General features: G+C 42.4%; 2 protein-coding genes across 7 annotated transcripts; one reads left to right on the top strand and one right to left on the bottom strand.

Moving 5' to 3' along the window:
- Positions 1 to 740: 740 nt before the first annotated feature.
- On the top strand, positions 741 to 11067 carry pfdn5 (prefoldin subunit 5). The gene is made up of 6 exons (XM_003227827.4): positions 741 to 964; positions 4383 to 4485; positions 5684 to 5715; positions 8593 to 8667; positions 10467 to 10572; positions 10662 to 11067. Exons 1-6 carry the CDS (start codon positions 893 to 895, stop codon positions 10739 to 10741), a joined length of 468 nt encoding a protein of 155 aa, XP_003227875.1. The 5' UTR covers positions 741 to 892; the 3' UTR covers positions 10742 to 11067.
- On the bottom strand, positions 10842 to 20141 carry LOC103280892 (zinc finger protein 16). 6 transcript variants are annotated; one of them, XM_062971592.1, is made up of 3 exons: positions 20006 to 20141; positions 15593 to 15686; positions 10842 to 14492 (listed from the first exon to the last, which is right to left on the bottom strand). In XM_062971592.1, the coding sequence occupies exons 2-3, from the start codon at positions 15666 to 15668 to the stop codon at positions 13657 to 13659; spliced, it is 912 nt and encodes a 303-aa protein (XP_062827662.1). In that variant the 5' UTR covers positions 15669 to 15686; positions 20006 to 20141; the 3' UTR covers positions 10842 to 13656. The 6 variants fall into 6 exon arrangements, with proteins under 6 accessions (XP_062827662.1, XP_062827664.1, XP_062827663.1 ...); XM_062971594.1 differs by having other exon boundaries at positions 10842 to 14489; positions 20006 to 20140; XM_062971593.1 differs by having other exon boundaries at positions 20002 to 20125.
- Between the last annotated feature and the right edge of the window lie 247 nt (positions 20142 to 20388).

The following is a 20388-nucleotide window of genomic DNA, read 5'->3' as shown; positions in this document are numbered from 1 at the left end:
ACCAACCTGGACACAGCATATTATTTGAGAACACAGAAATGCTGGACCACTCTCACAACCACGTCAGGCTATACGAAAAAGCCATTGAAATCCACAAGCATGTGGACAATTTCAACAGAAAGGAGGAAACCATGCAAATCTACAAAATCTGGCTTCCAGTATTAAAACCTCTAAAATCAGGACAGTAAATAAAGAACAACACTTAGAAGATAAAGGAATTCCAGAGCTGGGCCTGTTCAGCATCTTTACTAATGACTTAGATCAGGCATGGGCAAACATGAGTTGTTAGGAATTCCTAGGCTGTTAGGAATTGTGGGAGTTGAAGTCCAAAACACCCGGAGGGTCCAAGTTTGCCCATACAAGGACTATAAGGCATAGAATCATAAAGTTGGAAGAAACCTCACGGGTCATCCAGTCCAACCCCCTGCCAAGAAACAGGAAAAACACATTCAAAGCACCCCGAAAGATGGCCATCCAGCCTCTGTTTAAAAGCCTCCAAAGAAGGAGCCTCCACCACACTCCAAAGTTCTTCCTGGGATTTGTAGTTTGGTGAGGTGCCAGCACTCTTTGATCAAGGAGGCTAAAGACCTTGTAAAACTACAACTCGCAGTGTTCCACGGCAATTGAATAGGTGCCAAAGTGCATGAATAATTCTACAATGGAGTATCCCAGCGTTTCCATTGATTCATCTTCCTTCCCAACCCTCTAGGCGGCGTCCCGTTCGCGGCCGGAAGTGAGGTCATTGTGGCAAACCTTCTTGCCCTCATAACCAATCTTTGCCGCTTGATGGCGACAGGGCGGGGATTGGGCCAACGTCATAGACGCAGTGACCATAGACTCCGTTGCTAGCGCGTCCCGAGGAGGAACGACTCCTTCCTTCCTTCTTTCTAAGATGGCGCAGCAGGTGAACATTTCGGAGCTGTCCCTGCCGCAGCTGGAAGTGCTGAAGAACCAGCTGGACCAGGTGAGGAAGCGGAAAGCGGGGGAAACAGGGGACTGCCCACCGAGGCCCTGGTCTCCTTCTGGACAGGTCTCCCTAGAGTGTATCTGCATTGTGGAATGAAAGTGGTTCATTAACTTCCAGGTCTCTGTGCTATGGAATAATGGGAGTTGTCGTTTTACCCGGCCTGCCAAAGAGGGTGGTGCTTCACTGAACCGCAGTTGTTAGGATTTCATAGCCACTGAGCCATGAAGCAGCTAAAGTGGTGTCAAAAGTGCATTAATTTTGCAGTGTAGATACCCCCCCCCCCCCAGGATCAGGATGCGGGATTAAGGGCAGGCCCACTGTGTCACCTTACCAGGACACAATGAGGCCTCCTCGCCAGTTAGGATCTCCAGGGGAAGGTTATAGTCTCAAGGATGGATATCTTTCAGACCATATATACAGTAGAGTCTCACTTAACCAAGCTAAATGGGCCGGCAGAAGCTTGGATAATATCGAAATAAAAGCGAATATCTTGGATAATAAGGAGGGATTAAGGAAAAGCATATTAAACATCAAATTAGGTTATGATTTTACAAATTAAGCACCAAAACATCATGTTATACAACAAATTTGACAGAAAAAGTAGTTCAATACGCAGTAATGTTATATTGTAATTACTGTGTTTATGAATTTAGCACCAAAATACAACAATATATTGAAAACATTGACTACAAAAATGGCTTGGATAATCCAGAAGATTGGATAAGTGAGACTCTACTGTATAGGCTATTTGTTTTAATGGCGCCAATATTGTGTCTTGGTTTGAGTGTTGGAATGCTGTGATTACTAAAAGTCAGCATAGATTTCTCAAAAACAAGTCATGCCAGACTAATCTTATCTCTTTTTTACAATAGAGTTATAAGCTTGGTAGATGCAGGGAATGCTGTGGATATAGCATATTTTGATTTCAGCCACGACTTTGACAAGGTTCCCCATGACCTTCTTGCAATCAAACTATTCAAATTTGGGTTAGGCAATACTACTATTAGGTGGATCTGTAATTGGTTAAGCGACCGAACCCAAAGGGTGCTCACCAATGGTTCCTCATCATCCTGGAAAGAAGTGACTAGTGGAGTGCTGCAGGGTTCGGTTCTGGGCCCAGTTCTGTTCAATGTCTTTATTAATGACTTGGATGAAGGTTTAGAGGGAGTGCTTATCAAGTTTAGAGATGCCACCAAATTAGGATAGCTAATACTCAAGAGGACAGGATCAGAATTCCAAAAGACCTCAACAGATATGAGAGCTGAGCAAAAACTAACAAAATTAATTTCAACAAAGACAAATGTAAGATACTGCACTTAAGCAGAAAAAAATAAAAAGCAAAGATGGGTGGGTGATGCCTAGCTCGACAACAATACATGTGAGAAAGACCTTGGAGTCTTTGTGGACAACAAGTTGAACATGAGCCAACAGTGTGATACAGCAGTTTAAAAAGCCAATGGGATTTTGGGCTGCATCAAAGGAGTATAGTGTATAGATTGGGGGAAGCCATGGTGTCTCTCTATTTTGCTTTAGTTAGACCTCACCTGGAATGCTGTGTCCAACTTTGGGCACCACAGTTCAAAAGAGCTATTGATAAGCTGGAAGGTGTCTAGAGGAGAACTAAAAAGATTAAAGGTCTGAAGACCATGAATTCCTATGAATAGTGTATTAAAGAGCTGGGCATGTTTAGTCTGCAGGAGAGAAGGTTGAGAAGAGACATGATAGCCATGTGTAAATATGTGAAAGGATGCCATAAGGAAACTAGGACTCTGAGCAGTGAGTTTAAATGACAGGAAAGAAGATTCCACATGAACATTAGGAAGAACTTTCTGACTGTAAGAGCTATTCATCAGTGGAACTCTCTGCCTCAGAAGTTCCTTGGAAGCTTTTAAACAGAGACTGGATAGCCATTGTGAGGGTACTTTATGCTTTTCCTGCATAGCAGGGCGTTGGACAAGATGGCCCACGTGATTATTCTGTGATTCTATGATTCTATATTTGTCTATACCACAATAGCTGTTACTTGATGAAGTGGCCCTCTGTGATGTCATTAGGTAAGAAAGATGACATGTGTATAAAGGAAATGAAGGAAGGAAAGAAATAGAAAAAGGGAAAGGAAGGAAAGGAGAAGGGAGGGAGGGAATGGTAAAAGAAAGAAAAAGGGGGAGGAAGGATGAAGGAAGGATAAAGGAAGGGAAGAGAGAAAGAAGGGAAGAAAAAGAATGGAAGAAAAATGTATGAGGGAAAGTAAGGGGAAAAGGAAGAGAGAAGGTGTGTTAGGGAAATAGGAGAAGGAAAGATAGAGTCACAAAGAGAGACTTCCCACTATTACAAGGGTGTTGCCATTGAGATATTGTGCTGTAGCCCGTCCGAGCTGGTGATGGAAGAAAGTAGGTGGGCAGTAGCCCCTCTGACATCCAGGCAGCTGTGGGTATACCTGCTAGTTTATCTATTTATATTAAAGTTATAGGAGCTGCGGTGGCGCAGTAGGTTAAGCTCTTGTGCCGGCTGAACTGCTGACCCAAAGGTTGGTAGTTTGACTCCGCGAGATGGGGTGAGCTTCTATCTGTCAGCCCTAGCTTCATGCAGGGACATGAGAGAAGCCCCCTGCAGGATGGTAACACATCCGACTGTCCCCAGGGCAACATCTTTGAAGATGGCCGATTGTCTCACACCAGAAGCGACTTGCCTTAATTTGCTTATGACATGATACAATAAAAAATATTTTAAAAGTCATAGTATGACTGCCAGTCTGTACCAGGCTGTTGCTAGATGACAATCCAGCGGACTTATTGATACCACAGGGTAAGCTGTTGCTAGGCAGTGTCCCTCTGTCATGTCACTGGGAAAGAAAGTTGACATGTGTATGAAGAGAAGGAAAAGAGAAAGATGAGATGAAAGAAAGGTGCAGTGGCCCCTCTGACACCTAGACACTAGATAGATACGCCAGTGTTAAACAAATGACAAAATCGTTTCCCTTCCATAACACAATGTCAAATAGGGTTGGAGAATCTGTAGTTTTCAGATATTGGTGGACCAAGGATGGTGAAAATTGCGGTCAAAAACATGTAAGAGGGCCACATCCTTCCCACTCTAGGAATTTGATCAGATATTAAACTGCTAGCCCCCATCATCCATCACCATTAGCCAGATTGTTTGGAATTATTGTAATGAAGTCGTTGTTTCAGTCCTGTACTTCTAGACTGGGGTCATGAATGTGGCTTTCCACAATGCCTGTTGTTTAGAAATACTGTTCAGCAACATTTGGAAGGACCACAATTTCCCCATCTGTGGTATAGATATTCATGGTGTAGTGCTACTGGTGGCAACAAAGTTAATGTATTTCAGAACACCATCTTCACATAAAGTTGACTTCTGGAGGTGATGGGTCTGAATTTTGTATGCCTTTTTCTAGGAAGTGGAATTCCTTTCTTCATCCATTGCACAACTTAAAGTGGTACAGACAAAATATGTGGAAGCAAAGGACTGCTTGACTGTTTTGAATAAAAGCAACGAAGGCAAGTACTGTGTGTTGTTCAAATATATATGCTATTCTCCTCAGAATGAGCTATGAAAGTAAAGCCAGCAAGAATCAATGAATTCAATGGACACACTTTTTAGTAAGTAGATGTAATAGGAACAATTGATGTGCCTTTTAAAAAGTGAGTGAGGACAGATGTAAATTCTAACCATCTTTCTAATCAGCTAGAGAGAATGCTACTAGAACATGGCCCTACAGCCTGAAAAACTCACAGCAATCCAATATAAAACATGTCATTTAACAAGCAGTAATATGTCAAGATCCTACGATTTAAAATTCTGAAAGTGGTGGACTTTATGTTTCAGATTATTCAGTTATCCAGAATTGTTCTGGTTAAAGCATAGATGATAGAACAGCACTTGATTTTCCCTAGATTTTTCTTTTGAGTAATGAATTTTGTGGTCTGGCCAACATCTTCTACTAATCTGTGCATTTCTTTCCTTATACAGAATAATGTCACTTGGATGACTGCGCATAGTACTAAATATGCGAATACCAGTACAAGCTAATGTGATTTCGAGAGATGCAAAATAATATTTATACTGCACATGTCTGCACAGAAGTAAATGCTATTTAATTTAATTGATCTTGCCCCCACATGAGGGGTTAATAGGTTTCAGCCTGAAGTCTCTAATTTTGAGACAAAGGTGAAGCTTGAGCTTGTCCTCTACTCCACTTGTTATCTTGATTATTTTGCTTCTCTATCTTTGAGTGAAACTACTCCATCTGTTCAGTGATTGCATATATGAAAAATGCATAAACATTTCTGGGCTTACTTGTGACTTTCAGCGGTCTACTGAAACAATTCAGTTGTATGATGGGGGCTGAGGAAGAACTTCTGTTCACCTGGTTTTGGGTTATGATAAACTCTAGATTCAGGAAGCTGTGATTGGAAGATGTTGGAGTCATATACTTATGTTCTTCTTTCTCCTCTCCTTAGTTTTGTTCCACAAAAGAGGAATAGAATACACACTCTCATCAAAGTTGTTTAGAAGGAACTCAGAAATAGTCCACATGACCCATCATTTAAATTTTGTTATAAGAAGTACTTGGTGTATTATGCTGAACTAAGCTTTAGCATCACTTGAAACCTTTTTAAAAAGATTTCAGTCAGGAGTTAGGCTAGTTTTAGAAAGTTCCTCTTGTGCAAAATAACTGTGTTTTTTCTTTTGTAGGTAAAGAGCTCCTGGTTCCACTCTCCAGCTCTGTATCCTTTTTCTGAAAATGCTGCAATCTATTAAAACTTCCACTTCAAAAAACAGCATTTCCACCCAGTAACTTGACAGCAGGGCTCATCTGCAGGGAATATTACTGTTTATTTATTCAGTAATATATGAGTTACATTTATATTCTTCCTTTTCAATAATGACTGCAAGGTGGTGAATGAGGTTTCTCTTAAAGTACACTTTATCTAATTTTCTCTCAGGTTGAAAGAGATTGTCTTGGGCCAAGGTGAGCCAGGGAGTTTCATAACTAAATATGGATTTCCCAAATCCCATGGCAACCACTGTGCCCCCTTCCCCGCTTTCTTTTATGTTTGTTTGTATTTCGGAACAGTCTTTTTGGATAGCTAGCCTGAGCTGTGGACATCTGTACATGTGCTCCAATGAAAGGCTATCAGATCAGCAAAAGCCCTCATTTCTCTCTGGAGTTTTCTTTTCAGGTTCCTAAGTGGTCACTGGGAGTCTTTCAGCCTCCAGTAAAGATAAATATTGCTTTAGGTAACTGGTTGCCTAATGTCCAGAATTAGACCCCCCGCCCAGTTAATCTGGAATTTTATGTCCCATGTCATTTATTTGCAGCAGTTCCTCAGTTCTGGAATAAAACAGTACCCAGTTTTTTTTAATGCCAGTAATTTCATATAAGCAGTCAGTTGTCTGAGAACATAGCCAAAGGAAAATAAAACCTGCATTTTCCCCAGGATCCCCAGAAATATAACTCCAGCTGTATCTGAAGTTGTTCTTCGCCTAGAAACTACTTGCCTCTCATAAGGACTGCAAGATATCATAATGATTATTTGAGTTCACAGACCTTTGCATACAATGATGTCACACCTCTTCACAGTGACATCACTGTGCAGACTAAATCAGCATCTCCCCAGGGTTGCCAATGTCTGAGCAAGGTAAAGTACTCTGTACTACTGCTGAGGAAACATTAAGTAATTTGTGTTTGCATGGGTTATCCTAACCATTTTACTGCACTTGGGCTTCTTTTCTTGTAATAGTTGAGTACAACTCTATCAGAGAGAGCCTTCTCATGTCTGCCTCTGTAAAAAGTACTTCATTTTCAATTCTCACAATCTAACTTTGAATGTGTTTTAATGATTTTTAACTGGGAATTTTAAAATACTGTTTATATTTAATCCTGTTTTAATGTTTGTATCTTTGTATATTTTTACATTGTTATGCTGATGCTTTTATGTTAAGCTGCTTTGAGTCCCCTTCGGAAGGGATAAAGCAGGGTATAAATAAATATCATCATCATCATCATTATTTACCTTCCTGTTGGACTAGAATTACATAATTTGAGAGCTGCTTTAAGAAAAAATGAGCAGTATTATCAATTCCATAACAAAGAGTTTACAAGTAATCCAGCAGGAAACAGGCAAGATCTAATCAAAGTAGCTGGGAGTCAAAATTGCTAACTAGCATTGAGAACTATGTCTTCTGGTCTGTAACCTAGCAGCAGCGAAATGCAACACTTTGCTTCAGGGCAGGGTAAAGACAACCACTAGTGGGGCATCTTGGACTATTTCTGCTCCCCAGAGACCAAAAAGACACTTTTCACATGAGCATATACAGAACAAAGCATGCATAGGAAGCTGGAGTGGTGGCTGCCGTGTTCATTTAAAGTCAACAGATGCAGTTGGCGATCCTATTTCAGCCTTTTAAAGGAAACCAAACATAGCCTTACAGTCACTTCTTTATTTATTTGAAACGGACCCAGGAAATCCCAAAATAAAATTTTGAAATGTGTATCGGGCCTGTTAGGATCAAGGGGGAAAGAGAATTGGTGTGGGAAAAAGACATTTTGCCAATTAACAGAGATCTACATTGCACTCAATTGCCTCTTTTTCTGCACTTGCCTGCTTTCAAAATCTTAGCCATGATTTGGAGATATAAGTTCTAATTGTTTTTTCCGCGATACTGTTCATATTAGGATAACTATATTTCTCAAAGCCTCTATTGCAGTGGTTCCCAGGTGTTTTGGTCTACAGCTCCCAGAAATCTCAGCCAGTTTACCAGCTGTTAAGATTTCTGGGAGTTGAAGGCCAAAACATCTGGGGACCCACAGGTTGAGAACCACTGCCTTATTGAGTATACCTACCTATTGATGGCTTCTGAAAACCCATAATATAATCCAGCCAGACATAAATCTGTTACATTATTATATAGAATCGCTCAGGTGTTTTAGGATGTATTGTTATTATTTAAGACATTTTTGTCAAGTTATCCTATAGTAAGAAATCTTTTGATCTCCAGAGGTTTTTAAATTTAGCTCCCCTAATCCATTATCATTTGGCATTTGGGGAGGGAATTATGGGAGTGCTAAAACAGCTGAAGGCTACCCAAAACATACCATAGAAGTTAACAAAATGATTCCATCTATCATAATAATTCATTATTTCATATTTCTATACATTATCCAAGGTTTTTTCCATGTCAGGAGCAACTTGAGAAACTGCAAGTCACTTCTGGTGTAACAGAATTGGCTGTCTGCAAGGACGCTGCCAAGGGGATGCCCGGATGTTTTTACCATCCTTGTGGGAGGATTCTCTCATGTGTCCCCAAATGGAGCTGGAGCTGATAGAGGGAGCTCATCTGCACTTTCCCTGGGTTGGATTTGAACTGGTAACCTTCAGGTCAGCAACCCAATCTTCAAGTCATCAGTTCTGCCAACACAAGGGTTTAATCCACTGTGCCACCGGGGGCTCGATTATCCAAGTGAAATGATTCTGAGGTTCTCCACGATGCCCTTCTTCTCAATATTTCTCCTTTAGTCCTGGAATGCAAATTGAATTCATCTTTTATCATTTTGGTTTTTCCCCCCGGGCTTGTGTGCACTTCCTTAACTTTTCTTGTAGATGTATGTTCCCGGGAAACTTTCAGATGTTGGCAATGTCTTAATCGATGTAGGAACGGGTTACTATGTAGAAAAGGTAAGGTACTTATGTTTCTGATTTATGTAAATTGGTTTGATGATAGCCGTAATCTAAATAAGTAGTAACACATACTTGATCTTCATGTGAAACCTTGGGGGCGGGTTCTGCTGAGGTTTGAGCCTCCACCATTTTCAGCCTCACAATGTTCAGTGAGCTCAGCTTGAAGATCACTGTTTTGTATCCTGGCAGTTCATGGTTTGTGACTTTATGTAGTCTGCCAAAATTGTCTTAAGTGAAGAGCAGAGGTAAGAAATCTGGGCCCCTCCAGATGTTTTATATCAGTCCCATCCAGCAAAATCTGGGGAGTCATCATTTCCCCTCCCATTCTATACTGGTCAAAATGCATTAATTTTTCAGATACTTTGATCCATTGGTAAACAATAGATTGAGACTTCCCCTGAGCCAAGTCTGTCTTTTCTTATGTAATACTATGTACTCTGTGTTAAAACTGATCTAAACATCAACACTTTAAGTTTGTACTCAGAGGTACTTGAAGTAAACAAGGCATCTCTAGAATTCTTCAGCATGATGCAAATGGTCCAAAGTGTGGACTTGCCCTTGAATAAGAGGACAATAATGGACTCTGGTATAATCTGGTTTGTGAAGGAAGATAGTTCTTGAGACTGTACAGTGCTTTAGCTAACAGCAGAAACATCAGATTTGGGGAAATGACTTCTGGTAAAGATACTATTATTCAGACAGCCCCTCTTGTTTCCCATTTGCTGCATCAGATTTATCCTACTAGTCCCTCCTGTGCATCCATTTTTTTGTTAGCACCCATACTACTTGCATTCAAGATGAAGTGGGCTTCATAGAGAATAAATTTTAAAGTAAGGCTTTGGTGGAATGCATCTTAAAATTAGATGTGCCACTTCCAGTAAAATGTCTAGCTAATTTTAAAAACGTCTCACCAAGGTAGCTATATTTCACATATCTCTAGGGCAGTGGTTCTCAACCTGTGGGTCCCCAGGTGTTTTGGCCTACAACTCCCAGAAATCCCAGCCAGTTTACCAGCTGTTGGGATTACTGGGAGTTGAAGGCCAAAATATCTGGGGACCAACAGGTTGAGACCCACTGCCCTAGGGAAAAAATCTGCAAAGTAACCATATATTCACAGTGAGAGAGAGTATACACACACATATGCAGGTCTCTGTCAGTTTGTTCATCCACCCGTCTGTACCACAAAAGCTGTTGCTAGGTGAAGGATTGGCCTTCTGTGATGTCACTAGATTGGATGTTTCTAGGCAAGTGAAAGAAGGCAGTGAAGTAGCTCTTGCTAGTGTGTATGAGGGGAAGGGAGGAAGGGAGGAAAGAGCCACAAAGAGAGCCATTTTGCAATGAAGATGTTGTGCAGTAGGCCTTCTCAGAACTGGAGAAGGGATAACGGGGAGCAGAAGGAAAGGGAGGGAGTGGGGAGAAAAAGGGGGGAAGGAAGGAAGAGAAAGGAATGGGGAAAAGGCATGATGAGAGGGATGAAAGGAGAGGCACTAGCCCCTTACAACACTCATCCAACACTGGGTATATATGCTACTATGAATATAAAAAACTTGGGGTTATAGCTGCCCTGCACAGGAGGCATGCCAGAATGGTCAATCTCCACAGATACTTTGTTATCAAGCACACAAGTGGTCAGAGATTGTGAGAGCGCTGTGGTTCAAAATATTGGGAGAATCCAGTTAGGGAGGTCTGATTGAACGAACCTTTGTAATGCAAGTTTCCAACTTGGCATTTTTTGAATTAGAATGAAAGACAGATTGTTGACATGCAGAGGTGTTATGGTGACTTTGTTATTGCAGTCAGTGGATGATGCCAGAGACTTCTTCAAGAGGAAGATCGATTTCCTAACCAAACAGATCGAAAAGATCCAGCCAGCACTACAGGAGAAACATGGAATGAAGCAAGGTAGGACATGGAGCTGACAGTTTCCCAGCTGACTTTAGCAGTTCCAACTAGCTCAATTCTTGACCCTCTTTTTATCTCTTCGTTTACAGCCGTAATGGAGATGATGAGCCAGAAGATTCAGCAGCTAACAGCAGCAGGGGCTTCACAAGCAGCAGCAACAAAGGCCTAGCAAACACAGGTCATTCATGTATCTATTTCGTCTCTTTGTGATACAGTCCAACATTGCACCCCAAGGTGCAGCAATCCAGCCAACTGGGTTTTTTTTTGGGGGGGGGGGGGAAGGTCTCTATTTCCTTGAATGTGTGTGGAATTCTGGTTTGGCCCTCATCTGGAAATGATGACATTTGCAGATCCATTTGTTTGCAACCTTTCAGTGGCTCTGTGGCTAGAAAGGCATTGTGTTTCTGGTGATCTAATTCCCAACTCCAGTGAAAACTTTGTTACTTGTAAATGGAATTGTATAAAAATAAACAGACAGGTTTACAGAGCATGTAACATTATGGCTGGTCTTCAGAAACATGTGAGATCACTGCAGAGAACTGGGATAGGATGGCGGGGAGCAGTGAACTTCCCGGGATGGATTGCAGGTTACGTTTGAACTAGATGTGTGTGGAATGAATGCCATCATCATCATAGGCTACCTCTTGTGGCTGAGTATGATTGCCTTCCAAGTGTAGAGTCTTGGCGGTGGGTCCATACGTGACTGTAGAGACCTATTCTTGATCCGCATGTTCTTTTGCAGTAAGGACATTTGTTTCCAGATGGAAAGTGATCCCAACAAGATTTGGCTTGACACGCCTTCCTCTTGACACTTTTCTCCTTTTGCCCTCCATTCATGCCTCTTCGAATTCCACAGCACTCTTGGTCACAGCTGACCTCCAGTTACAACACTGGAGGGCCAGAACTTCCCAGTTCTCAGTTATGCCACAGTTTTTAAAGTTAGCTTTAAGCCCATCTTTTCATCTCTTTTCCTGTCCACCAACATTCTGTTTTCTGTTCTCGAGCTGAGAGTATAATAACTGCTTTGGGAGACGGTGATCAGGCATTTGGACAACATGGCCAGTCCAGCAAAGTGGATGGTGAAGGATCATCGTTTCAGTGCTAGTAGTCTGCTTCTTCCAGAATGCTGTCATTTGTCTGCCTGTCTTCCCAAGAGATTTGCAGGATTTTTCAGAGGCAACGTTAATGGAATTGTTTCAGAAGTTGAGTGACGTCTGTAGGCAGTCCATGTTTCAGAGGCATATAACAGGGTTGGAAGGACAATAGCTTTATAAACAAGCTTTTTGGTACCCCTACAAATGTCCTGACCCTCAAACACTTTGCTTTATTCAAAAAGAAATGTTGCACTTGCAGAGCTCAGATGGTGTTGTGTTTCAGTGACAGTGTTGACTTTTGTGGAGAGGTGACTGCCAAGGTAGCAGAAATGGTCAACTTTTTCTAATGTTACACCATTAAGTTGTATTTTTGGCATTAGGACTAAGCTGAATATCATTTCTGTGCGTGATATTCTTAACCATATAAACTTTCACATAGGCTTCACTGACCTGGACTCTAAACTATAACTCCCATTGTCTCCAGCAAGATGGCCAGTGGCTGAATTTAGCTGCAGTACTGGAGAAGGATTGGCATGTTTTTGTTGAACAGTAAATTGTAATTTAGCATTAATAAGAACAAGCTGCAGCTTAGCCTGGGGCTTGCAGAATCCTTAGGACAAATTCAGCAAGTTAGTTTTCTGATTCTGAATTGCATAGTTTCGTGCAGCTATGCCAGAGAAGGAAAGGAAAGCAGTGATGTAGAGGATGTCAGCCAGAGACTCCCACTTTGTAATATTAAGCCAGATAAGAGCACAGTGTGCCACCTAGGCTTTTATACATCCCCTGGCCCACACCCCCTCCCTATTTACCATCAAGGAATATGACATGTGTTTTTAATTTCACTCCCTCCCATCTTTCTTTGAGCAAAAATATTTTTTAAGAAACTGGAAGTGAACACAACTACAGCAAGCAAGTTGTACTTGCTTATATAAATTGATAAATGGACATAGAGGTTTAATCCTTCCCAGAGCTGGGAATGCTATTTTTTAAAACGTAGTTCAATTTGTCTATGAGTCTCAAGCCATCCTGAATTGTTGTACAAAACACATCTAGTGAGACCACATACTTGATTGCTATAAGAGCAACTAAAACAGTTACAATTATATTGCAAAACCCAGCAAAGGTATTCTTCATTAAGTTACGATTGTAATGCAATGTAGTTATGCAACAACAAAAAAGAGAAAGAATTACAATAACCCATTCTTTTTCATTTATTATTTTCAAGTTATGGGCTTTTGTCTCTTCTGTATTTCTGGCTTTTTTAGCTGTGTACTGCTATCTCTTCAGAACTTGGTCCACTGATTTTCTGTTGTCTTTTGAACAGCCCCTCTTAGTCAGAAATGTATGAAGTGAGAAGTGGTTAGTGAGAGAAAGAGAGAGACTGGCACTTAAGAGATAGGGGATACACAATAGTTTATTGTTCTAGGTTGATTCCAACCTCTCTTCCCCACCCATATCATCTGTCCTCTCCTTCCTTCTGTCTGTCTGCCTTTCTTTCTTTCCCATCCTTGCTCCTTCCTTGAGGGAACTCAGTTCTTCTGCATAGTACTCTCTCCACTGAGAGTCTATTTGTGCACCAAAGTACCAAGAAGCCTTATTTTTGTCTGAAGTTCTTTCTTCCTCCTTGTGGCTTTCTATTTGGCTTCTAACTAAAGAATACTCCCATCTCAATGTAATGTACAGCAGTAGTACCTGTATATCATCAAAAGGGAGATTGCATTTGGTCCTGACCAAATGCAATCAAAATCTTGCCTCCAAAACAACCTCTAACATGTGGCTGAAGTCCAACTTTGGGACCCAACTTCCTCCCTCCTTCCCTTGCCACTGCTTAATGGTTTCGTATGGTGGGTCTAACAGAGCCTTTGGTCTGCCCAAGCAAGACACAGGTTGCAGTTAGAGACTCACCTTGGCCCCTCAACCCGTACACTTCAGGCTGTAAACCTTACCAGATGCTGTTAAGAATGCTTATCCCCTGGAGGGATTAAATGTTTTAACGCACGAAGATGGGCTTGTGTACTCGCTTGTGTCGGACCAATGTGGTGCTTTTAGTGAAACACTCTCCACATTCCACACAGATAAAGGGCTCAGATGGAGGGACACCATGGTGAGCAACCCGGTGACGTTCTACTTCAGACGGGGCGCGGAAGCGTTGGCCACATTCTGGACAGGGGTGACCTATGGGAGAATCTGTGTCATGACGAAGGCGCTGGTGTTTGACCAGGCCAGCCGTGTGTGCAAAGCCTCTCCCACACTCAGGACAACGGAATGGTCGGGCTCCCGTGTGTGTCCGCCGGTGCTTGGCCAGGTTTTTGCTTTGGGTAAAGCTGCGGCCACAGTCCCCACAGGTGTAAGGCCGCTCCCCTGTATGGATGCGCTGGTGTTGGATCAGGTTGGAGCTCCAGCTGAAGCTTTTGCCGCAGTCGCGGCAGACATAGGGCTTCTCACCAGTATGTGTGCGGCGATGCTGCACCAAGTGTGAGTTCTGCGAGAAACTCTTGCCACAGTCAGTGCAGGTGCTGGGCCGCTCACCTGTGTGTGTACGCTGGTGCCGGAGCAGTTTAGACCAGTGACTGAAGCTCTTACCACACTCATTACATATGAAAGGACGCTGCTTGCTGGATCGTGAAACCATGTTGGCTGCAACCGTCACCTCACCCTCAATGTAGCTGCCAGGAGCTAGCAGGCCCCCTTGCCGTTCTATCGCTGAACCTTCTTGCTGTGAACTGGCCTTCCAAGGGGATCGTCCATGGTGGATACCAGGTTGGATGGTCTTGTGCTCCATGTGGTCATCTTCCTCACCCTCGCTCACTCCACTTTGATCAGCTGCTGAGAAATAGCCAAATAATTCAGTTGTTGCCAGAACCAGAGATCAGGACCTGGCAGCTTATCTTCAGCAGCCAGAAATGTATGAGTATAAGAGTATATCACAGTGATGGGGAACCTATGGCTCTCCATATTGTTGGAGTACAACTCTCATCATCACTGATAAACTGCCAACATCCTATGGAAGGACAAAGGATCCCTGTCTCTCTGGGTGGTGCTGGAGTAAAAAATAACAGAAGTATCCTGTATTCAGGCAAACCCAGTATTGTACAAGAACCAATTCCCCAGTTAGCACTGAGCTTTGTAAATTTCTCATTTTTGCACTGTTTACACAATCATTTCTGTGATTGGCCAAGCAACAGAAGATTGGTTTTGACTGGGCTATGTCAATTTTGAATACAGCCATTTTTTGGACATAGAGACCCCAGAATGAACGTTTTCTCTCCAGGATTCCTAGTTTCCTGCTGCCCCCCCCCCAAATAAAATCAGTTATTAATAAGAGTGTTTGAACCCCAAGATGATATTTAGCATGAACAGCACAGTTGGGGGAATATGTGAGTCATATGCTTTAGGTTGCAATTCCTAGCCAATGTAGTGTGTAACAAGGGGTGCTGGGAGTTAGACTTTAGCATATGCTTAGGTTGAGCATATGTTCAGAAATATCCCTGTTCCTTACTTCCAACCATGTTCCTCCCTGGAATTTTGGCCCTAGCTCTTGTTGGAAATTTTCAAGTAAATTCAAAGTAGGTCGCACAAACCTGGTACATATTCACTCCTGTTAATAAGTAAACTTTAGTGAGCTTCTAAATCTTCTACTGAAGGGCCATGCAAAAAAGGAAATCTTTTTAAGTCTGATCACATATCAAACTATACCTTTAACAGCCAGCATGGCAAATCAGCTAAAGTGTTAGAATATGATCTGTGAGCCCCAAATTTACATATCCACATTTGTGCAAGTGATTTTCCGCTTAGTCTAACCTACCTCATAGGATTGCTTTGAAGATAAAGTATGAAATGGGAAGCTTGCCTGCCATACTGGACGTTTAGGGAGGGTGGGATAAACTAAAGGTTCAATGGCTTTGTAATAGCATTGAGCTGCTCACCTACATAGACTCTCTTTGCCATTCCACCATCATCTGCGTCATGAATCTCCACAAGGCTTGGATCTCCACACTCCATCTCAAAGCAGAGATGTTGCTGTTTTGGGGAGAAGGAAAGAACTGAAGTTAGAGAAATTGCAGGTGTTTATAGAGCTAGTAATACCCTATAAACAAAGCAATACTGTGTTAAAGGACAACATGAGCATACCCAACTAAAATCGAGGTTCAACACACACTCATTTGATTGCCATGCTGGCAGTCATCAGAGACATAACAAAAGTGCCAGAATTAAAAAAAAAATCACAGCAGCTTTCATAACATACCAAACTCAGAGGAGAAGTATTGATAGAAAATATAAATCAAATGGACCATATTGACTTGCTGGCATGAATGTATGCTCCTCAGCCAGAATCCGGAATCTGACAAAGCAGAGAATCCCCAAAATGTCATTGAATAATAATTATGCAAGCTTATCTTATGTGATTGAACTCCTTACATCTACAGCAAAAAGGTGGATTTTGCAATCCATTTTTGCAAATGTACCTTTTACAGCAACTTAAACATATTTGTGTATGACTGTTGGATGTAGGGCTGATTTTTTTCCCTTTAGAATAAGCTGAATCAAAGTTACAGGTATTTAGCCAGTGTGTCTCCTGGTCTCTCCGGATATGGCTGGGCAAAACTCCTGTCCAAAGTCCTGAAGTTAATAATAGATGATGTTGAAGTACTTGATCAGTGAAAATGACACTGGGTATTTTGGTAGTGTGTTGTGCTTCTACCATACATCATTATGGGTTAGTAATCTTGTGGATTTAATGGAAAGACTGTTCAGAAGAGCTCAGTCTAAAGCTTACTTAGAAGTCCTTCCCTGCTTGCGGACCTCCTGCTGTGTCCCAGATAAACCGGTTTTGGCTGAGATTACCCTGGTTAGAACGAAAGGTGGTTTGCATGCCCCTGGAGGGGGTGTCTACTTATCCCAAGATTCCAGCCCCAGCAATATACCCATTTTATACAACCAAATCCTAAGGGATAAAATATTTCTTTATCCAAATTGGCTGCCACATTGCTGTAGGCACAGATTATATACATGAAATAAGGTTTACAGCAGGGATTGGAGGGAGGCATGTAGTTTCCAGAGAGCCAGTACAGTGTAGTGGTTTGAGTGTTCGACTACAACACTTTAGATCAACACTTTGATTCCACAGGCCATGGAAACCCACTGCGTGACCTTGAGCGAGTCACACACACTCGGCTTCAGAAAGACCTGTAATAGGGTTGCCGTAAATCTAAACAACTTGAAAGCACACAAGATTGAATATAATTTCAAGATTATTGGACTGCAATACACAACAGCCTTAGCCAGCAAATATAAAATGCAGATGACAAGTGTCTTTCTATACAAAGCTTTCACACTCCACTTTTACATCCAAAAAGAAACCACTACCAATTGCCAATTCTTGAGGTAGCCCAGTAAAGGCATTTGAGTTTATGAATTTTGAATTCTGTTGTATTTTGCTGCATACTCAACACAGCTACCTCTGAGAATGTGCTATGGGAAGGAACATGGAACATGAAGGAAACAGATGAAGTTGACATTGTGGTCAGACACTCATTCCTTTTCTAGCAGGACTCTCAGATCCCTGGGTGCCATTTGTATTTCGAGCCAGCGTGGTGCAATGGTTTGAACGTTGGACTACAATTACAGAGTCTACTGTGACATCACATTCAGACATGGACACCCATTGGGTGACCTTGGACAAGGTTCCGTCTCTCCTGAACATATCTTCCCAAGAAAATCTGTGATAGGAAACAACTTGGAAGACACAAAGGAACTCAATCCATTGAGCCTCAGATGAGTAAAAACATAGGATAATAAAACCTGTTCTGACTGCTAGTAACTTCTCATAAGCAGAAGGCTCTTTTCCATCACCTGCTACATGGCTCTATTTCCATTGGCGGTGTTGCCACTATGCTATCTGAATCCTTCCTACATACATAATTCCTATAAAAATACTATACTTCCTCCACCTTCAAAGGATCGCCTTTCTCATGTGGAAATTGATCAACCAATTGCTTAAAGCAGTGATTGCCAACCTGTGGGTCCCCAGGTGTTTTGGCCTACAACTCCCAGAAATCCCAGTCAGTTTACCAGCTGTTAGGATTTCTGAGAGTTGAAGGCCAAAACTTTTGGGACCCACAGGTTGAAAAACACTGGATTAAAGACACTCTGTGATGTAGTGGTTTGGGTGTTGGACTAGAATACTGGAAAACAAGGGTTCATATTCATGCTTGGCCAAGGAAACCACATTGGGTGACTTTGGGCAAGTCATACTCTCAGCCTAGAAAGAAGTAAACCTGCTCTGAACAAATTCGACCAAGAAATCCCTGCGATAGGGTTGCTGTAAATCAGAAATGACTTGAAGGCACCCAACATATATAAAGGTAAAGGTTTTCCCTTGACATTAAGTCTAGTCATGTCTGACTCTGAGGGATGGTGCTCATCTCCATTTCTAAGATGAAGAGCCGGCGTTGTCTGTAGACACCTTCAAGGTCATTGGCTGGCATGACTGCACAGAGCGCCGTTACCTTCCCACCGGACAGGTACCTATTGATCTACTCATATTTGCATGTTTTCAAACTGCTAGGTTGGCAGAAGCTGGGGCTAACGGCAGTAGATCATCCTGCTCCCCTGATTCAAACTGGCGACCTTTTGGTCAGCAAGTTCAGCAGCTCAGCAATTTAATCCGCTGCGCCACCAGGGGCTCCACCCAACATACATATGTACAGCTAATATACAAGTGTTAATCTTAAAGGCTCCGGATTTCACCTCATCTTTGAAGCTAAGCAAGGTCAGACAAGGTTAGTACTTGGGTGGGAGACCAGCAACAAACATGAATATGATGTGGACTGCATTTCAGAAGAAGCAATTCGAAAAAACCCCTCTGCATCTTCCTTGCCTTAAGAAAAAGCTATGAAATATATGGGAACACAGTACGTCAACAGGTGATTTTGAAGGCATATGTGCACACAATCCTCTTTGGGTAACAGTTGCACTAATGAGGAAACTCCGCTGAATATATTGGGCTCTTTGGCCAAAAAAACTATGGTGAAATTACTGTAAACATGCCTTTCAGATGGGATTCCATCAGGAATCTCCAAGGTTAAACAGTCATCACAACCCCTTTTATGTTCATGTATGTGTATGTATGTATATACACACCAGTAGATTATAGGTGCAGCAGGTAAAAGCTAAAGGTTTTCCCCTGACATTAAGTCTAGTCGTGTCCGGCTCTGGGTAGTGGGGCTCATTTCCATTTCTAAGCCGAAGAGCCAGTGTTGTATTGTAGACACCTCCAAGGTCATGTGGCCGACATGACTGTATGGAGCGGTTACCTTCCTGCCTAAGTGGTACCTATTGATCTACTCACATTTGCATGATTTCCAACTGCTAGGATGGCAGAAGCTGGGGCTAACAGCAGGAGCTCACCCTGCTCCACAAATTCGAACTGCCAACCTTTCGGTCAGCAAGTCCAGCAGCTCAGAGGTTTAACCCACTGTGCCACCGGGGGCTCCATAGGTGCATTAACACTGTGGAATTAATGCAGTTTGACACCACTTTAACTGCCATGGTTCAAGATTATGGAACTATCAGAGTTGTAGCTTTATAAAGTTTTTAATAGTCCTAATGCCTCACCAAACTATAACTCCCAGGATCCCACAACACTGAGCCACAGCAGTTCGTGCTGTCAAACTGCATTAATTCTGCAGTGCAGATGCACCGTAAGCCACAAATATGTTGCAACGCTATCCACAAAGCTTGTATTCAATAGGGACTACCTTTGAATAGGCATGCACAGGACTCATTTTAAAGTCTATATAGACATTTCATTTTTGAACTTTTCCAAACCAGCCCTCCTGAGTCTGAACACTGTTCAACCCCTGACTTTAGGGATAAGGGACCACATCATCTTCTCTCTCCTAGAAGAAGCAACTTTTAAATGACAGCTTGCTCTCTATCTCGGGGTGGCCATCTTGGGACCCAGCAATGTCATTTGGGGCAAGCAGGTGGGGGGAGGGAGAAGCAGAGACCCAGATCGCTTCCAAATTTTAGCAATTCCCAAAATTCTGCAACAATTGCAAGATCAGAGAGAGAGAGAGAGAGAGGCAGTGATGGAAAGAGGAGGAGCGAGGGGGAGTCCTTGTCTCCACAAAGGTGACAGTAGCAAGATCTGATCCTCTCAAAGCCATGCATAATATTTTCCAAAGGATCAAAGGGAAGCAAAGCCATGTTGCCCATTATTTTCCAAAGCTGGGCAATATCCAAAGATAAACAAACCTTCTGCTCTTGCAGTCCAGATCCCCCCACCTCCAAAAAAAAAATCCCTTTCTGCAGGCAATGCATTAAAACTCACTTGCCTTTGGGATGGAGGCCGGGCGGAAACGAAAGGATAACAGGCGACGATTCTCACAACTCTTGGCTCAAGGGGCTGCTGGGAACAGGAAGGTCCCAGTTTAATTTAATCCCCTATCCCTCCTCCTCCTCCTGCCTCTGTTGCATTTCCTGCTGATCGCTAGGAAAGCAGAGGAACTGCTCGCTCTATGGTTCAGGCGAGCTATCTTTAGCACGCTTTCCTGGAAGTGTCTAGAAGCGCACATACATAGGCAGGGTGCATCTGCACTGATGAATGGACGCAGTTTGATCCCACTTGGAACTGCCAGGGCTCAACGCTATGAGATCCTTGGGTCTGTAGTTTTGCAAGTTCTTTAACCTTCCCTGTTGGTGCCTCACCAAACTACAG

The sequence above is a fragment of the Anolis carolinensis genome, chromosome 2 (assembly GCF_035594765.1).
Source record: "Anolis carolinensis isolate JA03-04 chromosome 2, rAnoCar3.1.pri, whole genome shotgun sequence".
Taxonomy (NCBI): Eukaryota; Metazoa; Chordata; class Lepidosauria; order Squamata; family Dactyloidae; genus Anolis; species Anolis carolinensis.
Note: the sequence above shows the minus strand (reverse complement) of the source record. Positions and strands in the feature narration are given on the sequence as shown.